At 50.4% G+C, this 17,116-nt stretch overlaps 1 protein-coding gene across 4 annotated transcripts in view; it reads right to left on the reverse strand.

Moving 5' to 3' along the window:
• The window catches only part of MYH11 (myosin heavy chain 11), a 112,464-nt gene that overhangs the window by 11,469 nt on the left and 83,879 nt on the right, over positions 1-17,116 (reverse strand). For all 4 annotated transcript variants that reach the window (XM_036917902.2, XM_036917900.2, XM_036917904.2 and 1 more), the window contains 16 exons: positions 16,378-16,499; positions 16,197-16,266; positions 15,890-16,050; positions 15,674-15,782; positions 13,921-14,052; positions 13,624-13,830; positions 12,715-12,852; positions 11,525-11,648; positions 11,023-11,194; positions 7,533-7,745; positions 6,966-7,110; positions 4,082-4,288; positions 2,606-2,710; positions 2,367-2,519; positions 1,909-2,157; positions 252-464 (listed from right to left, as the gene is read on the reverse strand). In XM_036917902.2, coding sequence (XP_036773797.2) covers positions 252-464; positions 1,909-2,157; positions 2,367-2,519; positions 2,606-2,710; positions 4,082-4,288; positions 6,966-7,110; positions 7,533-7,745; positions 11,023-11,194; positions 11,525-11,648; positions 12,715-12,852; positions 13,624-13,830; positions 13,921-14,052; positions 15,674-15,782; positions 15,890-16,050; positions 16,197-16,266; positions 16,378-16,499 — 2,520 coding nt within the window. The remainder of the gene's footprint in view (positions 1-251; positions 465-1,908; positions 2,158-2,366; positions 2,520-2,605; positions 2,711-4,081; positions 4,289-6,965; positions 7,111-7,532; positions 7,746-11,022; positions 11,195-11,524; positions 11,649-12,714; positions 12,853-13,623; positions 13,831-13,920; positions 14,053-15,673; positions 15,783-15,889; positions 16,051-16,196; positions 16,267-16,377; positions 16,500-17,116) is intronic.

Raw genomic sequence — 17,116 nt, forward strand, 5'->3', positions numbered from 1 at the left:
CAGAGAGATGCCTTGTGCCACCCACAGAATGCCTGAGGAGCCTTCCTCTCAGGACCCTTGACTCAGACCTCGCCCCCCAACTGCTCTCCCAGCCAGGCCCCCTCTTTGCACCAGCCCAAGGGACTGCTTTCAATTCCTGATTGTTGCCTAACATGACAGAGGCACCGAGCCAGCCCCCTGTGGACTGGGTACATAGCAGAGAGGGTGGGTTGGTGGAATACAGACAAGAAAGACAATCCAGAGCGACTTACATTCTTGCCCACGTCGTCCTTGGAGCTAACCAGGTCCTCCATCTCAGCTTTGAGCATCTTGTTGGTCCTTTCAAGCTCCTCTTTGGCTTCCAAGGCCTCTTCGAGGGCCCGTGCCAAAGACAGGGCCTTGGTCTCCTTCTCCCTGGCTTCTGCCTCAGCTCGGTCCCTTTCATCCGCATATTTGGAAGAGATGTTTTTCTCCTCAGCTAACAACTAAAATACAACAGAAAACCAGAGGTGACCTCTCAGCACACCTGAACTTTGGCTTCATTTCATTGCAAATATGGGAAAGAAGGCTTGTGTCCTGCTAAATCTATCCAGGTGCAGGTGTAAGTTATTTAGATATGTATGGAGATCGTTTATAATAAGCTTGCTTTCTGACTTCCATCCAGGTCAGCCTTATGCAGAGCCAGCATCTGCTGAATCTTTGTGCTTTGAAATCACTAATGCTGCCCATGTTGGTTAGAACACAACTGCTACTAAGGTCAGAGTGACACTTAATCCTGCCAGAGGCCAGTTTTCCCTCTGTTGTTCCATGGCCACAGCAGGGAAATGGTGAGAGTGTGGACGAGCAGGCCACACTCCCCTGCCACTTGGAGAAGCAGCTCCAAGGATGCTCCATGCTGATATTCACCTCAGCTTCAGAGATAGGACAGCATATTCTATATTTTAACACCCAAAAACCACACTTCCAGAATTCAGCAAAGACAGTTAAGTAGCTGCACCCCCATACAGCAGTCAACGCAAAAACCTTACACTCTATGTGACAAATAAATAAATTAAAATGAACTCAGGCTCACAAACAGTTAATGAAATAGCAGATTAGAAGCAATGAAGACAAGCTAACAGCATGGGAGATAGAAAAAGGAGGTCAGCACATCATTCAGAACCCTGGTGCTCTGTGTCGGGGAGAGGCAATGAGCACCCTGCCTCTGGTATTTGGCCTCATGGTACAATCCCCGAATGGATTTTTAGAATACCTCTGAGTCACTTGCAAAGAAAACTGTATTTATTAAATCTGAGTAACACTTAGGCTGGTGTTTAAGGGTTTGGGTCACACAAATATACACTTACTGAGTTCTGATAAATACAGACACCTAAGATTTGTACATTTCTTTGTATGTAAATTTTACCTCAAAATTACATATAAAAAAGGAACTCTACTATGCAATGCTGAGGTATTGAGAGGGAAGTGTACAGATGTCTCTAATGCACTTTGAAGTGCATCCACAAGATATGAATCAGACAGTTCATCCTGATAAATAAATATGTGATAAAGTGGGTATGATAAAATGTTAATTACCAAATGTAGGTGGTGAGAATTCAGGTGTTCACCAGACAGTGCTTTCAACTTTGCTGTGTGCTTGAAATTCTTCATAATGAAATGTGGTATTGAAACATTTAATTATTTGGAATATTCAGTAGGCACTCAATAACTCCTTGTTGTGTGAATAAGATAAATCTCATTCCTTCTCGCAGTTAGAAATGAAAAGCATCACTGGGTTTGCATGACCTCGTGATGCTGGTGTGTCTAATGTGTCAGGGTCCCTAATGGGTGGTGCCCTAAAGTGTCAGGGTCACCTATAGCAAGCCGACACAGCAGCCCCAACTCCCAGCCAGTGTCCGTGCACAGAGTGGAGAGCCCTCCAGCACCTACCTGATCAAACTTCCTCTGCTTCTTTTCCAGGTTGGACACCAGTTGCCGCTGGTTGTCCAAATCAACGACCAGGTCGTCCAGCTCCTGCTGAAGCCTGTTCTTGGTCTTTTCCAGTTTGTCATAAGCAGCTGCCTTCTCTTCGTACTGCTGGGTGAGGCCTTCGATTTCCTTCTGGAACCTCTTCTTGCCCTCTTCTAGGGATTCCACGGTGCTGGCAAAGTCCTGCAGCTTCTTCTTTGAATCAGAGAGCTGAAACAGCAGAGTCCGGGGCAGGATGAGAGGAGGGTAGGGAGTGGTGCCCCTCCCTAACCCCCATGCCAAGAAGCAACCACCTTCTCCTTGAAGAAATTTAGGGGCAGGGGTTGCCAGTGAGCCAAGTAAAGTTGTGCCAGGGCCCTACCACAACACGACACCAGAGCCCGGATCCACCGGAAAGCAAGGACACGTGCAGCGGGCACCTGGATGTTCAGAGTTGATATGTGGCGCTCCAGGTTCTGCTTGGCCTCCATCTCCTCGTCCAGCTGGTCCTGCAGGCTGTTCCTCTCATCCTCCAGCTGGCGCAGCTTGGTGGACACGTTGAGCTTCTGCCGGGTTTCTTCTTGAAGCAGCTCCTACAAAAAGGATACGTGGGAGTCCCAGGGACCCGCCCCCAAGGTCGGACCCCAGGTCCCTGCAGATGACGTTGCAGGATACCCACCTGGGTGTCCTGGAGCTGGGACCCGAGAGATGCCACATCCTTGGCCAGTTTGATGGCCTTCCCCTCCGCTTCATTGAGCATCCCTGTGACACTGTCCACTTCATTCTGGGGGTGCCAAGACCGTGGTTAGTCAGAACCTCTAGAACAGGATCCTCACTAAGTAAGAGGAGCCCTTTTTTCTCACAAGGTATCCACTGATGAGAAATACACACAAGCTGTGGGGCCTGCTCATGGTACGGTGGCTCCCAAGGGAAGTACTGCCTACCAGTTGGGATCCCTGGTTCTAAGGACCTGTTAGAGCACCAGCCTGTGCTGATTGGCCTCTAGATCCTCAGTCCTTGCCGAGGCTGGCAGAAGTGGGAGTCCAGACCCTGAGAGATGCTCCGGACTCGCCTACTCCCTGAAGGTGGAGAAGAGGATATGGATGGCACCCCTCCTTGCCCCTACTCTTTATGGCCAAATCCAGAGAAGCAGACCCTAAGGGTAAAAAGCCCTCGACCACCTTCTCTGCCTTTTACTCCAGCCCCTGGTATCTCTGAGCAGGTCCTTTTGGGTATATCAGCCCACCATCCATCCTCTTCCCATTTACGATGATATAAATGATCTTGACTCCAGACCATTGCTTATATTAGGGTAGCAAAACCTGCTCTCAGCTGCCTGTGGAAAAAATCATACTTAATGCTTCCCCCACCCCCTGTCCCAGGCTGTCAGCACATTAAATATTTATCAAAGTTTTGGCCGTGTCCCATGAATAGAAAGGCCAAATGTCTAGTTAAAGCTAAATAAGACCAAACAACAGACCATGTCATTCTGCAGCTTAAAACCCATCAGTGGCTTCCCATAACTCAGCGTAAAGGCCAACATGCATATAACAGGGCCTTGAAGGCCCTTTATCATCTGGCCACAACCTACCTCTCTAGTCCCCTTTTATGCACTTTTCCCCATCCACCTTGGCACTGTTGCTCTAACTGGCCTTACGTAATCTCTTCTGATTTCCTACTTACTACCAGGCCTTTGCACATGCTCTTCCCGCGGCCTGGTAGCCTTCCACTTATCCGTCAAATTATGCATCCTCGGGAAAGCCTTTCCTGATTCCTCCTGCAGGGCAGACTCCCTTGTTATTCACACTTGCTGCATTACCTGCTCCCCCTTTCCAGCACCATTTTACATTCATTTGTGTGGCTCTAAATGTCTTTCTGTCCACTAAGCTGGAGTTCCACTGGGGCAGAGACAGTGTGTGCTCCCTGGCTGTTATATCTCAGGATTAAACACAGTGCCTGACATACAGCAGGTACTCAGTAAATACTTGTTGAATGAGCAGACGAAGGTGTTTGAAGATTAAACTGAATAGGGCAACCATCTCATCTCAGGGAACGTGACAAGAAGAAACTAACTTGCTGGCAGCCAGAGGGCCTCCACTTAGCCGGAAAAGCATCCCCCACAGGGGGTACCCAGGGCTGTGCGCTGCGGCCTCACCTGCAGCTTGTGGACCTTGTCGTTGAGCTCAGCCCGGGCCCGCTCCCCATCGCTGCACTTGGACTGCAGCTCCTGCAGCTGCACCTCCAGCTTCTTCTTCTTGTGCTCCACCTCCTGCTTTGCCTGGCTCAGGACCCGCAGCTCGCCGGCCAGGTCTGCATTCTCCTTCTCCAGCGTCTGCTTGTTCTTGTCCAGATTTGCCTTGGCCTGGCCAGATAAGCAGAGGGGAGGGTCGGCATTACAGCTGTGGCCTGGAGAGCCTTTTAAGGGAAGAATCTGTGTTGTTGCCGAGCTTCCTGCTTGCTTTTCCTTCCCTCGGGCAGGTCCACGGACCTGTGCTTGTTGCTTCAGGGGAAGGATGCAGTAGCCTTGGGGACATACAATCACCAGTTAAGACTTTTACATCCTGTTTTCCTAAAGCTCAGAGGTGGTATCCCATAGGCTGCATCCAGCCTGCCATCAGACTGTTTGACCCATTCAGGACCTTTAAAAAGAATTTGTTGCCAACTTTTTAATAAAGAAAAGTCACATAAAATCTGGATTGCCAGCTTCTCTTTTTAAAAATCTAATGATCTGTATTATGACTGGTGATAATTACAAGTGCATACATTTGTCAAAACTCAGTGAATGATACACACTTAAAATTGGTGAATTGTACTGCATATAGCTCAATGATTCTGACTTTCAAAAAACAAGCTAATGATCTAGAATTGGGTCTTGCCTTCCTCCCAGGCAACATTGAGCTGGCTCTTCAGTAGCAGCTCGCTCTATACTCCACTTCGCCCTAATGCCCACCTCTCCTTTATCACCATCACATTTATCATTAAATGTACACTGCTATTTCTGTGAGATTTAAGAGAAAGTTATTTTATCTAACCAGCTACTGTAGGCATTTAAGAATCCCTAAGAAAAAAAGTGTTTGGGGCAAAAACAGGAGAGAGGAGAGGGCTTCTCCCAGGGCTGTAGGGAGGAGGAAAGAAGCAGAACTGTGTGGGTCCCCGGACCAGAGGAAACATGGCTTTCCCACAGGCCCTGGGGAGGTGCTGTGCAGTGTCCAGGTAGCCTTGGAAGCCATTCCTGTGCTACAGTAGGACTAAGCTGCCAGGACCCTAGACAGGGACAAAGTGTCTCTGAGGGGAAACAGTGCAGGTCGATAAGCAAGGCTCCTGGGAGACCTCAGGGGATCTGGGCTCCCCTAAAACCTGAGCCCAACCTAAGACCTTTTTCTCAGAACTGTGCTGAAACTACATGTGTGCAAGGGACCCGAGGTAGGATGTTAAAGGTTTTCCCCAAGAAGCTGATGGAACCAGGATCCAAGTCCAAAGCAAAGCTGCTAGAGGTAAAATACAGCCCACCCTCATTTTCTGTGCCGCTGAGATGGCAGGCAGGAGTTCCCAGGCTCTACCCATTACACAGACAGATGCTGTCTGCTGGGGGCAAGAAAAGCTGAGTTTCCAAAGAGACCTGGCTGTGAATTCAGGGCTTGACTTCCAGCCCCTGCTCACCTCTGATGGCCACCTAGCTTGAGGACAGTCAGTTACCCTTCCTGGGACCCCACTCTTCCAGCCAGAAAGTTAAAGGGACATGTACACCTCACTACTGTCTGGAGGGCTAATTATTTCAGATGGTGGGAGTAGCCCATCAGGGTTCAAATGATATAAAAAATAACTTCTGAACGTAAAAAAGAGAAGACAATCGAAAAGGGGGAAAGTATGCTGTAATTACAGCTAGCACACTATTATTTGTCCAAAATATGGAAGGATCGACAAACTGTTGAAGATTTAGTATTGAGATCCCAGTTGACAAGTGACAAGGGGACGTCAACACATGTCCTTTTATTCATTTGGAGGGGGAAAGGGGCTCAGTTTTGCACAATGCTTTTCAGAGTTCAGGGCCTGGAGATCTGAATTTTAACAATTGTTAGCAGTGAAATTAAATGAGTGAGTGTTTGTACAATGGATCAGTGTCTGGTCCATAATCAGGGCTACACAAGGGGTTGCTGACATTTTGATGGACAGGGCATTGTGAGATTGATAGAACAGGCGGTGAACCACCTCCCTGGAAGATGCTCAATAAACCACCTCAAGGAAGAACAGTCACCTGGGCTGGGGATAGAAACAAAATCTGCGTCCAACCGTGTTCAGGGAATGCTCCACCCATTCAGCCTAGCCTGGGGGCTACTTAGAAAGTGTGGGGGTGATTGGTGATATAATCCGGACTCTCAGGGAAGCAGGGCAGCAGGGGGCCAGGGCTATAAAAAAACTCCCCCCTGGGAATGAAACACCACGCTTCTCCTCCTAAGGGGCAGGAAGTCACCAACAAGAAGCCCTCAGAGCAGTGCTGTTTAATTGCCGTGGATCCCACACCCCCACAGCAGCCCATGGAAGGAAGAAGGATTAATCCAGCCATTCCCAACCAGGCCAGAGCGCTGTTCTGCCACTGAAGCCAAATTATGAGTCTTCCTCCAATCTGCAGAGAATTTATGATGCATAGAAGGTGCCCAATCTTCAGATATGCAGAACTGTTGCTAAACCTTTCCTCTTCTCTGGGGGGCAGTGTACTGCAGACGCCACCCTGGAGAGACTAAGCGGTGCGTCCAGAGCCTGATTGCGGGTTCAAAGCCTGGCCCCTTCTCCAGCTGTGGGACCCAAGGTCAGTCTCTTCACCAGCAGGCACTCTGGACCTCAGGTTCTTCATGTGTAAAATGGGTGAACATAGCCTACACGGGGTGGCTGTGTACACTTACATGTACACTAAGCCCATTACAGACACTGGCTGCCATCGTTATTATTAGAACCTGGCATAGCTGGTGTCAGGACAGACGCAGCTATTTGAAGGGACATATTGTGCTCTTATGTGCTGTCACCAAAGCATGGCAGCTTACCCTCTTGAACTGCTCGAGCTGCTCCGTGAGCTCCTCCACCACCTGGGTGTGCTTCTGCCTCATCTCCTGGACCTGGGCCTCGTGGGACCGGGTCTCCTCATCCAGGGCCTTCTTCAGCACCGTCACCTCCTGCTCCCTCTTGGCCCTGGACAGAAAGGATACGGGAGATGGCAGTTTGGTTGGGAGACAGAGGTTCACCTCAGATGTGTTGTGCAGAGGAACCGGAGCTCTCGCCCACCCCATAAATACACACACCTAGAAAAACAGGCAAGGAAGTACCCAAAAATGTCAACTGTGGAGGGACAGTGGGTGATATTTTTGCAGTCTACTTTATTACAGTTTTCAAATCATTCTTGAATTGAATATGTCCTACTATTGCACTGCAAAATGAGATGTACAAGAATCATGCTTCTGCTGGTTAAAGCAAAATGCAATTAGGACAGTAAGCACAGGGCCTGAGGAACCCCATGACTCGGGATTTTCTTTAGATTTGCCCCTCTACACCAGCTATCCCACCAGTGCGGTGGGACAGCAGGAGCTGCTGGGATCAGGGGGCCATGGTCTCACCTGAGCTCCTGCTGGGTGGCCGTGCTGTCCAGTGTGTCCTCCAGCTCTGTCTTCAGTGCCTCCAGCTCCTCCCCCAGGTCTCGCTTCTGCTTCTCAGCCTTGTTTCTTGCAGCCCGTTCTGAGTCCAGGTCCTCCTGGAGGTCTGAGATGTGCCCCTCCAGCTCCCGGATCTTCTTCAGGGCGTTGTTCTTCTGAGCAATTTCATCATCGAGCCTGCCAGGGACAGATCACCAGAATTAAGACCCTGGAGTCCCTGGTCCCCTGCTATCTCACAAGATGCCAAAAACTGCTTTCCAGAACTAGCCCCTCATGTTCCATAGATATTAACACAAGGCCCCGCCCATGTCCCCAAGACACAGCAGACCCTTTCTTGCTATGTTGGACTGCTTGGAGACTCACATAGGACATGAGTTCCAAGATCTGATATTAAAAAACAGGTGTGCCTGAATAGCCACAGCAATCCTGAGAAGGAAGAACAAAGCTGGGGGGATTACGCATCCCAACTTCAAGCTATACTACAAAGTCACAGTAATCAAAACAACTTGGTACTGGCACAAGAATAGACCCATAGACCAATGGAACAGAATGGAGAGCCCAGATATAAACCCAAGCATATATGGTCAATTAATATATGATACAGGAACCATGGACATACAATGGGGGAAATGACAGCCTTTTCAAAAACTGGTGTTGGGAAAAGCGGACAGCTACATGTAAGAGAGTGAAACTGGATTATTGTCTAACTCCATACACAAAAGTAAACTTAAAATGGATCAACGACCTGAATGTTAGTCATGAAACCATAAAACTCTTAGAAGAAAACATAGGCAAAAATCTCTTGACTATAAACATGAGCAACTTTTTCCTGAACATATCTCCTGGGGCAAGGGAAAGAAAAGCAACAATGAACAAGTGGAACTACATCAAACTAAAAAGCTTCTATACAGCAAAGGACACCATCAGCAGAACAAAAAGGCACCCTAAAATATGGGACAATATATTTGTAAATGACATATCCAATAAGGAGTTAACAACCAAAATATATAGAGAACTCACATGCCTCAACATCTAAAAAGACAAATAACCTGATTAAAAAATGGGCAGAGGATCGGAACAGACCCTTCTCCAAAGAAGAAATTCAGATGGCCAACAGGCACGTGAAAAGATGCTCCACATCACTAATCACCAGGGAAATGCAAATTAAAGCCACAGTGAGATACCACTTCACACCAGTTAGGATGGCCAACATCCAAAAGACAAGAAACAACAAATGTTGGCGAGGATGTGGAGAAAGGGGAACCCTCCTATACTGTCAGTGGGAATGTAAATTGGTTCAACTGTTGCAGAAAGCAGCATGGAGGTTCCTCAAAAAACTAAAACTAGAAATACCATTTGATCCAGTATTTCCACTCCTAGGAATTTACCCTAAGAAAACAAGATCCCTGATTCAGAAAGACAAATGCACCCCTATATTTATCGCAGCACTATTCACAAGACATGGAAGCAATCTAAATGTCCATCAGTAGATGAATGGATAAAGAAGATGTGGTACATATACACAATGGAATATTATTCAGCCATAAGAAGAAAACAAATCCTACCATTTGCAACAACATGGATGGAGCTAGAGGGTATTAAGCTCAGTGAAATAAGCCAGGTGGAGAAAGACAAATACCAAATGACTTTGATTATTTGTGGAGTGTAACAACAACAAAGAACTGAAGGAACAAAATAGCAGCAGACTCACAGACTCCAAGAGGGGACTAGTGGTTACCAAAGGGAATGGGTTGGGGAGTGTGGGGGTGGGTGGGGAGGGAGAAGGGGATTAAGGGGCACTATAATTCACAATCACAATATAGGTAGGTCAAGAGGAAGGCAGTACAGCACAGAGAAGACAAGTAATGAGTCTGTAGCATCTTACTACACTGATGGACAGTGATTGGAAGGGTGGGGGCGGGGCGAGGACTTGATAATATGGGTGAATGTTGAAACCACTGTGTTGTTTATGTGAAACCATCATAAGATTGTATATCAATGACACTTTAATACAAACAAAAATGTGTGTGTGTGTGTGTGTGTGTGTGTGTGTGTGTGTGTGTGTGTGTGTGTGTGTGTCTAAAGCGCAGGTCCCAGACAGCAAGCTGCCCAGTTCACAGCAGTTGATTAAGAAATGCTTTATGAATGTTGGGCAGTTATTCCTCTCTGGCAACTACCTATTAGTCCTTCCTTTTGCTCAGTGACTGAGTGCCTGCTTCAGGCACAGCACTTGGCCAGGTGCTGCATGGAGTGGGGCGGGGGGGTGCAGATAGTAAAACCAGGGCCCCCAAACTGGGGGAGACAGTGACCATGGTTCTTGGTGGGACAGGAGAAGCACTGTTCGAATGGCACAAGTGTGTTAGGAGCTTCATGGAGGGGAGCTGCCTGCTGCCACGTGGAGGACTGGCCTCTGGTTCGCCCATGAGGGATGGAATGGGAACAGCATGGCTGGGGGCACAGGGGCAAGGGTCTGCAGGGCGGGGAGAGGTAAGCTCTTGGGTCATATTGTATTTGTGATTGGGCAGCGGTAAGAGAGAAAGCGGAATGGTTGGGTTAGGGTCAGACTGCAGAGGGCAGGTGGGCTTTGAGTGACAGGCTAGGGAACCTGGCTTTTCCCATACATGCCAGCAAAGTTCTCTGAGCAGGTTCATGACCCAGAAGGGTGTTTTTGGTTGATCACCTTGCTTCATGTCATGCAGCATGAACTGGAAGAAAAAGCTGGCCAGGGGATCAGCCAGAAAATTGTGGGACTCGAATCCCACCTCTGCCTCCCTAAACTGTGTGACAGTCACACATTCCTTCATTGCTCCAAGGCTCAGCTTCCTACTCATTGACATTGGAGGTCATAGCAGCATACCTCATTGGGTGTCTGCAAAGATTCTGCCTGACAAGACCTTAACACACAGCAAGCAGGTGAATAACCATTAGTTGTTGCAATGTTCCCAGTGTGAGGCCATCATTGTGAACCTAGCTGAGAGCTGGGAGGAGGGAAAAACAGAGAGTGGGTGTGCGGGCACATTTTGAAGGACTGGCAGACCTCGAGGCTGCTGCTGGCTCTGGGTGGAGAAGATGGGTGGGGGAAGCCAGGAAGGAGGTTGGCATTCACTCAAAGAGGGACTTCAGGAGGGCCAGGGGACAGAAGGGTTGCCCCAGCCTCAGACACGTGACGTTTGAGATGCTAGTACAATAGCAACTGGAAATCTAGAACTAGGGTGTAGACAAGAAAGCTCTGGGCATCTGAAAGGCAGACAGGTGAGATTAGGGGGGACAGCAAAGAGAAGATGAGCCTGGAGGGAGGAGAGGCAAGTCAGCAGCAGGTACTGCAGGTGCAAGCTGGACTGGGCCACCACAGTGTATGAGACGGAGGCCTGCCTGAAGGAGCAGGACCAAGGCCACTGAGGATGGGCCCACAGGGCACAGGAACACGCAGGACACACCTCTGCTGGCCTGCTACCTGCTCAGGGCTGCCTGCAGCTCCTCTTCCTTCTTGGCCAGCTGCATCTTGAGCTCCGCGATCTGCGCCTGCAGGTCTGCGATCTGCTCGTGGAAGTCGCTGGCCTCACCCTCCAGCTTCCGTTTCAGCTTCTCCAGCTCCTGCCGGTTCTTCTCCTCCTTTTTCAGCCGCACTGCAACAAAGCCAGGGGCCCTTCAGGAGGTGGAAGCTACCAGCAAGATGCCTGGAGCATGAGCCTTTCTGCTCAGGCACTTCACACAGAGGAGCTGCACGCACACACACACACCCCCGCTGGAAACCGTCACAGCCCAGACTACCACCTCCTGGAAGGGAAGTCCGTCCGGAGGAGAGCACCTCTCATCGGCGTGTGTGTTGACTAAGGGTGATGGGGGGCTTGGATAGGATGTGCATCTCTTGAAATCATCTGCCATGCTCAAATTTCCCCTCTGATTTCCCTAGTTTTAAAACATCCATTTGAAACCTCTTTGCAGAGCCAGTTTACCTTCCAGTTCTGAAATCATAGATTCGTGCTTGTTTTTTAGCTTGGTAAGATTTTTCGCCTTTTCTTCCTCTTCTGCAAGATTCGTTGTTAAGTCACTAATCCTTTCTTCAAGGAGTTTTCGCTCCTTTTGGGGGAAAGAAAAGGAAATAGCATTAACATTTTTTTTCTCCAGGATCTACGTTTCTCTTTTAGTCATCTCCAGATAACCCATGTTAAAACCAAATATGACCTCTAGGAGAAATTCCTTAATAATAATTCCCCCAAATCAGCCTTCTCATCTCCTGCTGCTCTGCCCCTCATGTTTCAGGTTCTAGCCTGTGGGGCCCTCTCCCCTTTCCTACCAAATGCCAGCTCTTCCCTGGCTCAGGGCTTTTGCACTGATGGGACCACCTGCCTGGGATGCTCCTCCACCCCCTTCTCCCTCTAACTGTTCTTTCATTCTTCAGGTTGCATTTAAATGTCACTTCCAGCAGCCTTCCCTAAATACCTCGCCTCCACCTCCAAATTGCTCTTTTTATAATATGGTGAACACCTCCTTCAGCACCCTGATTGTGATAATAATTAATAGTTAACATGTATGATTATCTTTTCCTTACCTCACTAGGGTATGAGCCCACGAGGACAGGGCCCTCCCTCACCATACATGCCCTGTACCTAACACAGGGCCTGGCTCACAGGAGGTGCCCAGCTGACATCTAGCACAAAGAACTAAAGGGAGCCTCCCTCAGTGGGGCTGGTCAGTGGGTACTGACTAGGGTGACGTACTCATTCCCATTTACAATGGGACTTATCTGGCTTGGGTGCTGAAAGCCCCCCATCCCAGAAACCCCTCCATCTCAGGTAAACCAGGACAGCTGGCCACCCTAATTCCTAACTGGAAGTGGTCCATGAGAACATGAGAAAGGCCACTGAATCTCAGGCACATGGCCTTTGCACAACTTGGGGGTTTCCACTGGCCATGCTGTTGCTGAGACTTGCTCTGTGGCAGCCCTGGTGCTGGTTAGGACCAGCAGGACCTCAGTCTTGGCGCACCTGCATCCAGACAACAGCCCCAAGGCTGCCTTGTCACTGCTGGAGATAACCATCTGCTCCGCCTTCGATACCTTGCATTTCACTAAAAAGGGACAGTCTCTGGAGTCCTCAGCCCTGGCGAGCCTGTCATGTTAATGCAGATGGTCAACCCCACTCACTTTTGTCAGTTTATTGTTCTGATCATCCATGACCAGGATATCATCCTCCAGTTTCTTGATCTTGGCCTCGGCTGTGACCTTCTCGAGTTGTAGCTTCTGCCTCGCAGCTTCCTCTTCCTCCAGCTGTTCTTCCAGGTCCTTTGTTGGGGAGAGAAAAGAATCACAGCCTTGCTTAAAACAAAGCCACTCTTCCAGAGCTCTGGGGACTAACTGGTGCCAAGGCAGGGCCTGTAACCCCCACTGCTCCACAGTCACCGGAAAGAAAAGGTTTGGGGAAGCCCCCTTGGAGCCTCAGTGTCCTCATCTATAAGATGGGGATAGTAGATACCATGGTGGTTTTAAACTATGTCCACAAATTCTTTGATTCTCTTTGCTTCAACAGGTGAAACTAATTCCTCTCCCCTTGAGTGTGGGCTGGACTTATTGTCTCGCTTCTAACAAATAAAAGAAGCAAGAGGAAGTGAGGACCAACATGTCAGAGCTTAGGCTTAAAGGGCGATTCACTCCTCCTGGGGGAAGTCCCCACCGTGCTGTGAGGACACTCGGGCAGCCCTGCGGAGGAGCCCACGCGGTGAGGACCTGAGGCCTCCTGCCTACAGCCATGTGAGTGAGCCGTGCGGAGCTGGTCCTCCAGCCCCAGTGAAGCTGTCTGAGGACTGCCACCCCAGCTGACGTCCTGACTGCAACCTCACAAGAGATAGCATGTGAAAGGCAGGGCAGGAGAACAAAGTGGGCCCTTAAGGAGACCTGGGTTGTGATCTCAGCTCTAGTTCTGTGGCCTTGGACAGGTGGCCAAACCACAGTCTCTTTCTTTGCCCAGTGGGGAAATATATAATCAGATGCCCCTCACAGGCCTGCAGTGGTCAAATGATTTGGAGCCCACTGAGGGCAGCCCCTGCAGTGCCTTACCAGCATCTGCTGTGCCATCTTCTTCTTTTCTGCCTGGAGCTGCTGGCCCCGGTCTTCCTCCTCCTCCAGGCGGGCCTCCATCTCATGCAGGATCTCCTCCAGCTCCTGCTTCTTGGCTGCCAGTCGGACGCGCATCTCCTCGGCCTCAGCATACAGCTCCGTCTCCGCCTGCAGCTGCTCCTGCAGCAGGTTCTTCTCCTCTGCCAGCTGCATGCAGGGCACAAAGGCACCCAGTGAGCCCCATGGGGCATGTGCCCTGCCCTCCCTCTGCCGCCTGGTCTGCTCCCGGCCCCGCACCTGCGTGTGCTTCTGCTCCAGTTCCTTGAGCTCGCCCTCTGCCTTCTGCTGCCGCTCCTTGATCTTCTGCAGCTCATCCTCCTTGGCCTGCATCTCCTCCTCCTGCCGCGTCACCTGCAGCAGGGGCTTCACCTGTGCACACACAGTCAGCCTGTTACTTGTTTTCATGGCACAAGGGATACAGTCTTGTAACAAATTAGATCCATGTTTCTCGGGTAGGGACAATTTTACCCCACCCCACACCCCTCAAGGGGACTTTGGCAATTTCTGGAGACAGTTTCATTGACAAGCCAGGGATGCTGCTAAATATTCGAGAATGCATAGGACAACCCCCACAACACCAAATTAGCATCCCAAACATCAGTAGGGCCGAGGGTGAGACACCATAAACTACAGCAACTGAAAAAGGTACAAAATGAAAGGAGAAAGTCTCTCCTCCTGTGTCCCATCCCAGAGAATTACAGTCAACAGACTGATACCTTTCCCTCCAAGGACAAAAGAAAAAACATTCCCGCACATCCTACCTCCCCATCAAGGTCATAATTGACATCGCTGGCATTTCCTGCCAGCCTTTCTTCCTACACATTTAAAAAAATACTCCCGAGATCATGCTTGCCCGGGTTTATATTCTGCATTTATTACTTAAAACTTTAAGATAATTATTGCCCTATGGTATTCCGCCATTTTTACAACTTCCTTTTTAGAGAACCATCATTCTTGATAGTTGAAATGCTTTCCACCAATTAATGCAAGAACCATTATTGATCTAATGAATGTACGGGTGCTGGGCATTGAAATTTTGCTACTGTACATAAGGCTGGAGGAATGTCCCTAATTCCAGATTTTCTTTATTCGGATGGCTTTTTTAGCTTAGTGTTTTCAGAACTTGGGTGGATAAGAATGAATATTTCCAAAAACGTGTTGCTGTTCTCCGCCAGACTGACTCCTAACTCCTGTGTCCAAGCCCTCACCTGGCTCATGGAAGCACCTCTTGTGTAGACTGTGGCTTCTCTCCTGTGCTTACCCTGGTTTGCCGGGATGTGTTTGTTTCGGTGTTTATCTGCTCACTGGCTGCACTGCCACTCAACTAGAATATTCATGAGGCCGGGCCCCACGGAGTCTGTGCCACCTGTATCACCAGCACCTTGCACACACCTGGCACACAGTGGGCACTGCATAACTGTTTGCTTAATGAAAAAGGTTTGTGCCCATCACACATCCAACAGCCCATGAGGGGAAGCCGCGTCTGTCGCAACAGAGCATGTCTTTGTGCAAGTGGCTCGTTAATAGCCGGGGACGCTGCAAGAACAAACACACTGTACCCAGAGGAACACACAGTTGATACACGCAATGACCTGGAAGGTCTCCAGAGAATGGCACTTTGTGAAAGACACTAATCCCCAAAGGTGACATACTGTAGGGCCCCATTTATGTGACATTCTCAGGATGACAAAATTACAGAAAAGGAGAAGTGGTGGTTGCCACGGCTCTGGAGGGAAATGGGTGTGGCTGTAAACGGGTGACATGAGGGCCCCTGTGATGACAGGAAGGCCCTGGCTCCATGTTAAGGTCATGGTCACGGCTGTGCCCCATGTGCCAAGGAGGAGCCGCCTCGGCTCTGGGAGTCACAAGGGGGAGAGGCTGGACCCCAGGCCTCAGCAGCACAGCCATGCGGCCATCTCTGGCCCAGTCCCTGCACTGTCTGCAGGGAGGCAGCAGGCCGGGGGTCCCGAGGAGCTGGGTGAGCACTTGCCTTGGTGAAGAGCCTCCACCACTGCCAGTTGCGCAGCTTGAGGTAGGCGGCGCAGTTCCTCTGAATCACCTTCATGGCCGTCAGCTGCTGCTGCCTCTTGGCGAAGGCCCTGCAGAGAGGGGAGGGGTGCGCTGAGGAGCCCCGGCTGTGGGGGAGCACCCTCAGCGTGCGCATTTCTGGCCTGTGTTTGGGGGAGGTGACAGCAGGCGGCTTTACTTTCTGGCCAGGTAGCCGCGGCACATGGCCTGGAAAGCCATGATGACATCGGTGATCTTCAGGTCTCGCTCCTCCTCCAGGTGGGCCAGGACCCCCGTTCGGAAGAAGATTTTGCTCTGGCCAATCCTGTACAAGTTGGGGTCAAGTTCTAGGGCTTTGATCTGCAGAAGGAAGGAGGGTGCAGGCACATTCTCAGCTGTGCCATGTGGCCCAGGATTGAGTGTGTTTGGGGAGCAGCCCCAGGTGGCACCCCCAGAGCTGGGAGGTTGGCAGCTGGTGTCTGGGGTGGAGCTGGGACAGGGCTCACCATGAGGATGCAGGCCTGCTTCCCGTCCATGAAGCCTTTGGGAATGGCATTCGCGGCCAGGATCTCGTAGCTTGAGACAGAGGGCAGAAGTCACCAACCGGGCACCTCTCCATCATCCTTCTGCCCCTCCACCCGGCCCGGCTGCCCCCGCCCCACCAGTGTTTGGCCCCAGCTGGCTCACCGTTGGCGGAACTCCTGGAAGACGATCCTGTTGGGGAAGCCCTGACGGCAGATCCGGATGCCCTCTAACACCCCATTGCACCGCAGCTGCTCCAGCACCAGAAAGGCATCCAGCTTGCCGGACTGCAAAGGCAGAAAGGGCAGTGGACACTGGGCCCGGCACTTGGGGAGCAGCGAGCCCCAAACCTCAGGCCTGGGTGACCCAGCTTGTCAGGCCACCGGGGATTAACAGAGGCACCAGGTGAGGTCTCAGTGGGGGTATCAGGTGCCGTCTCTTCCGTACTTGGTGGCCCTACCATCACCTGGCTGGACACTGGGACGTTCTCCTGTCACCTCCCTTTCCCTCACCTTCTGTCCATCACCAGCTCTACAGCTCCGACATTTAAACAGCTCCAATCTGCCCACTTCCCTCCATCACTGTTGTCTCCTGGCCAGACAGCCACCACAGCCCCCTGCCTGGTCTTCCCATCGCTGTCCTGCCTCTGCTCCCTCTCATTTGGTTTCTAAAATGTAAATCTGGTCATGACAGACCCCTGCTTTTAAAAGCCCCCAGTGGCATCCTTTAGAAGGAAGGCCAAGCTTGGGTCAGCCCACGAGGAGCTCCACGGCCAGCCCCTGCCTGCCAATTGAGCCCCATCCCTGCCCAATCCTGGCCTCACATGTCACACGGCAACAGGAACCGACTGGCCTAGAGTTTCCTGGCCTAGATCCTTCATTTCTCACTTCCACACTTCTGCTTC

The sequence above is a fragment of the Manis pentadactyla genome, chromosome 10 (assembly GCF_030020395.1).
Source record: "Manis pentadactyla isolate mManPen7 chromosome 10, mManPen7.hap1, whole genome shotgun sequence".
Classification (NCBI taxonomy): Eukaryota; Metazoa; Chordata; class Mammalia; order Pholidota; family Manidae; genus Manis; species Manis pentadactyla.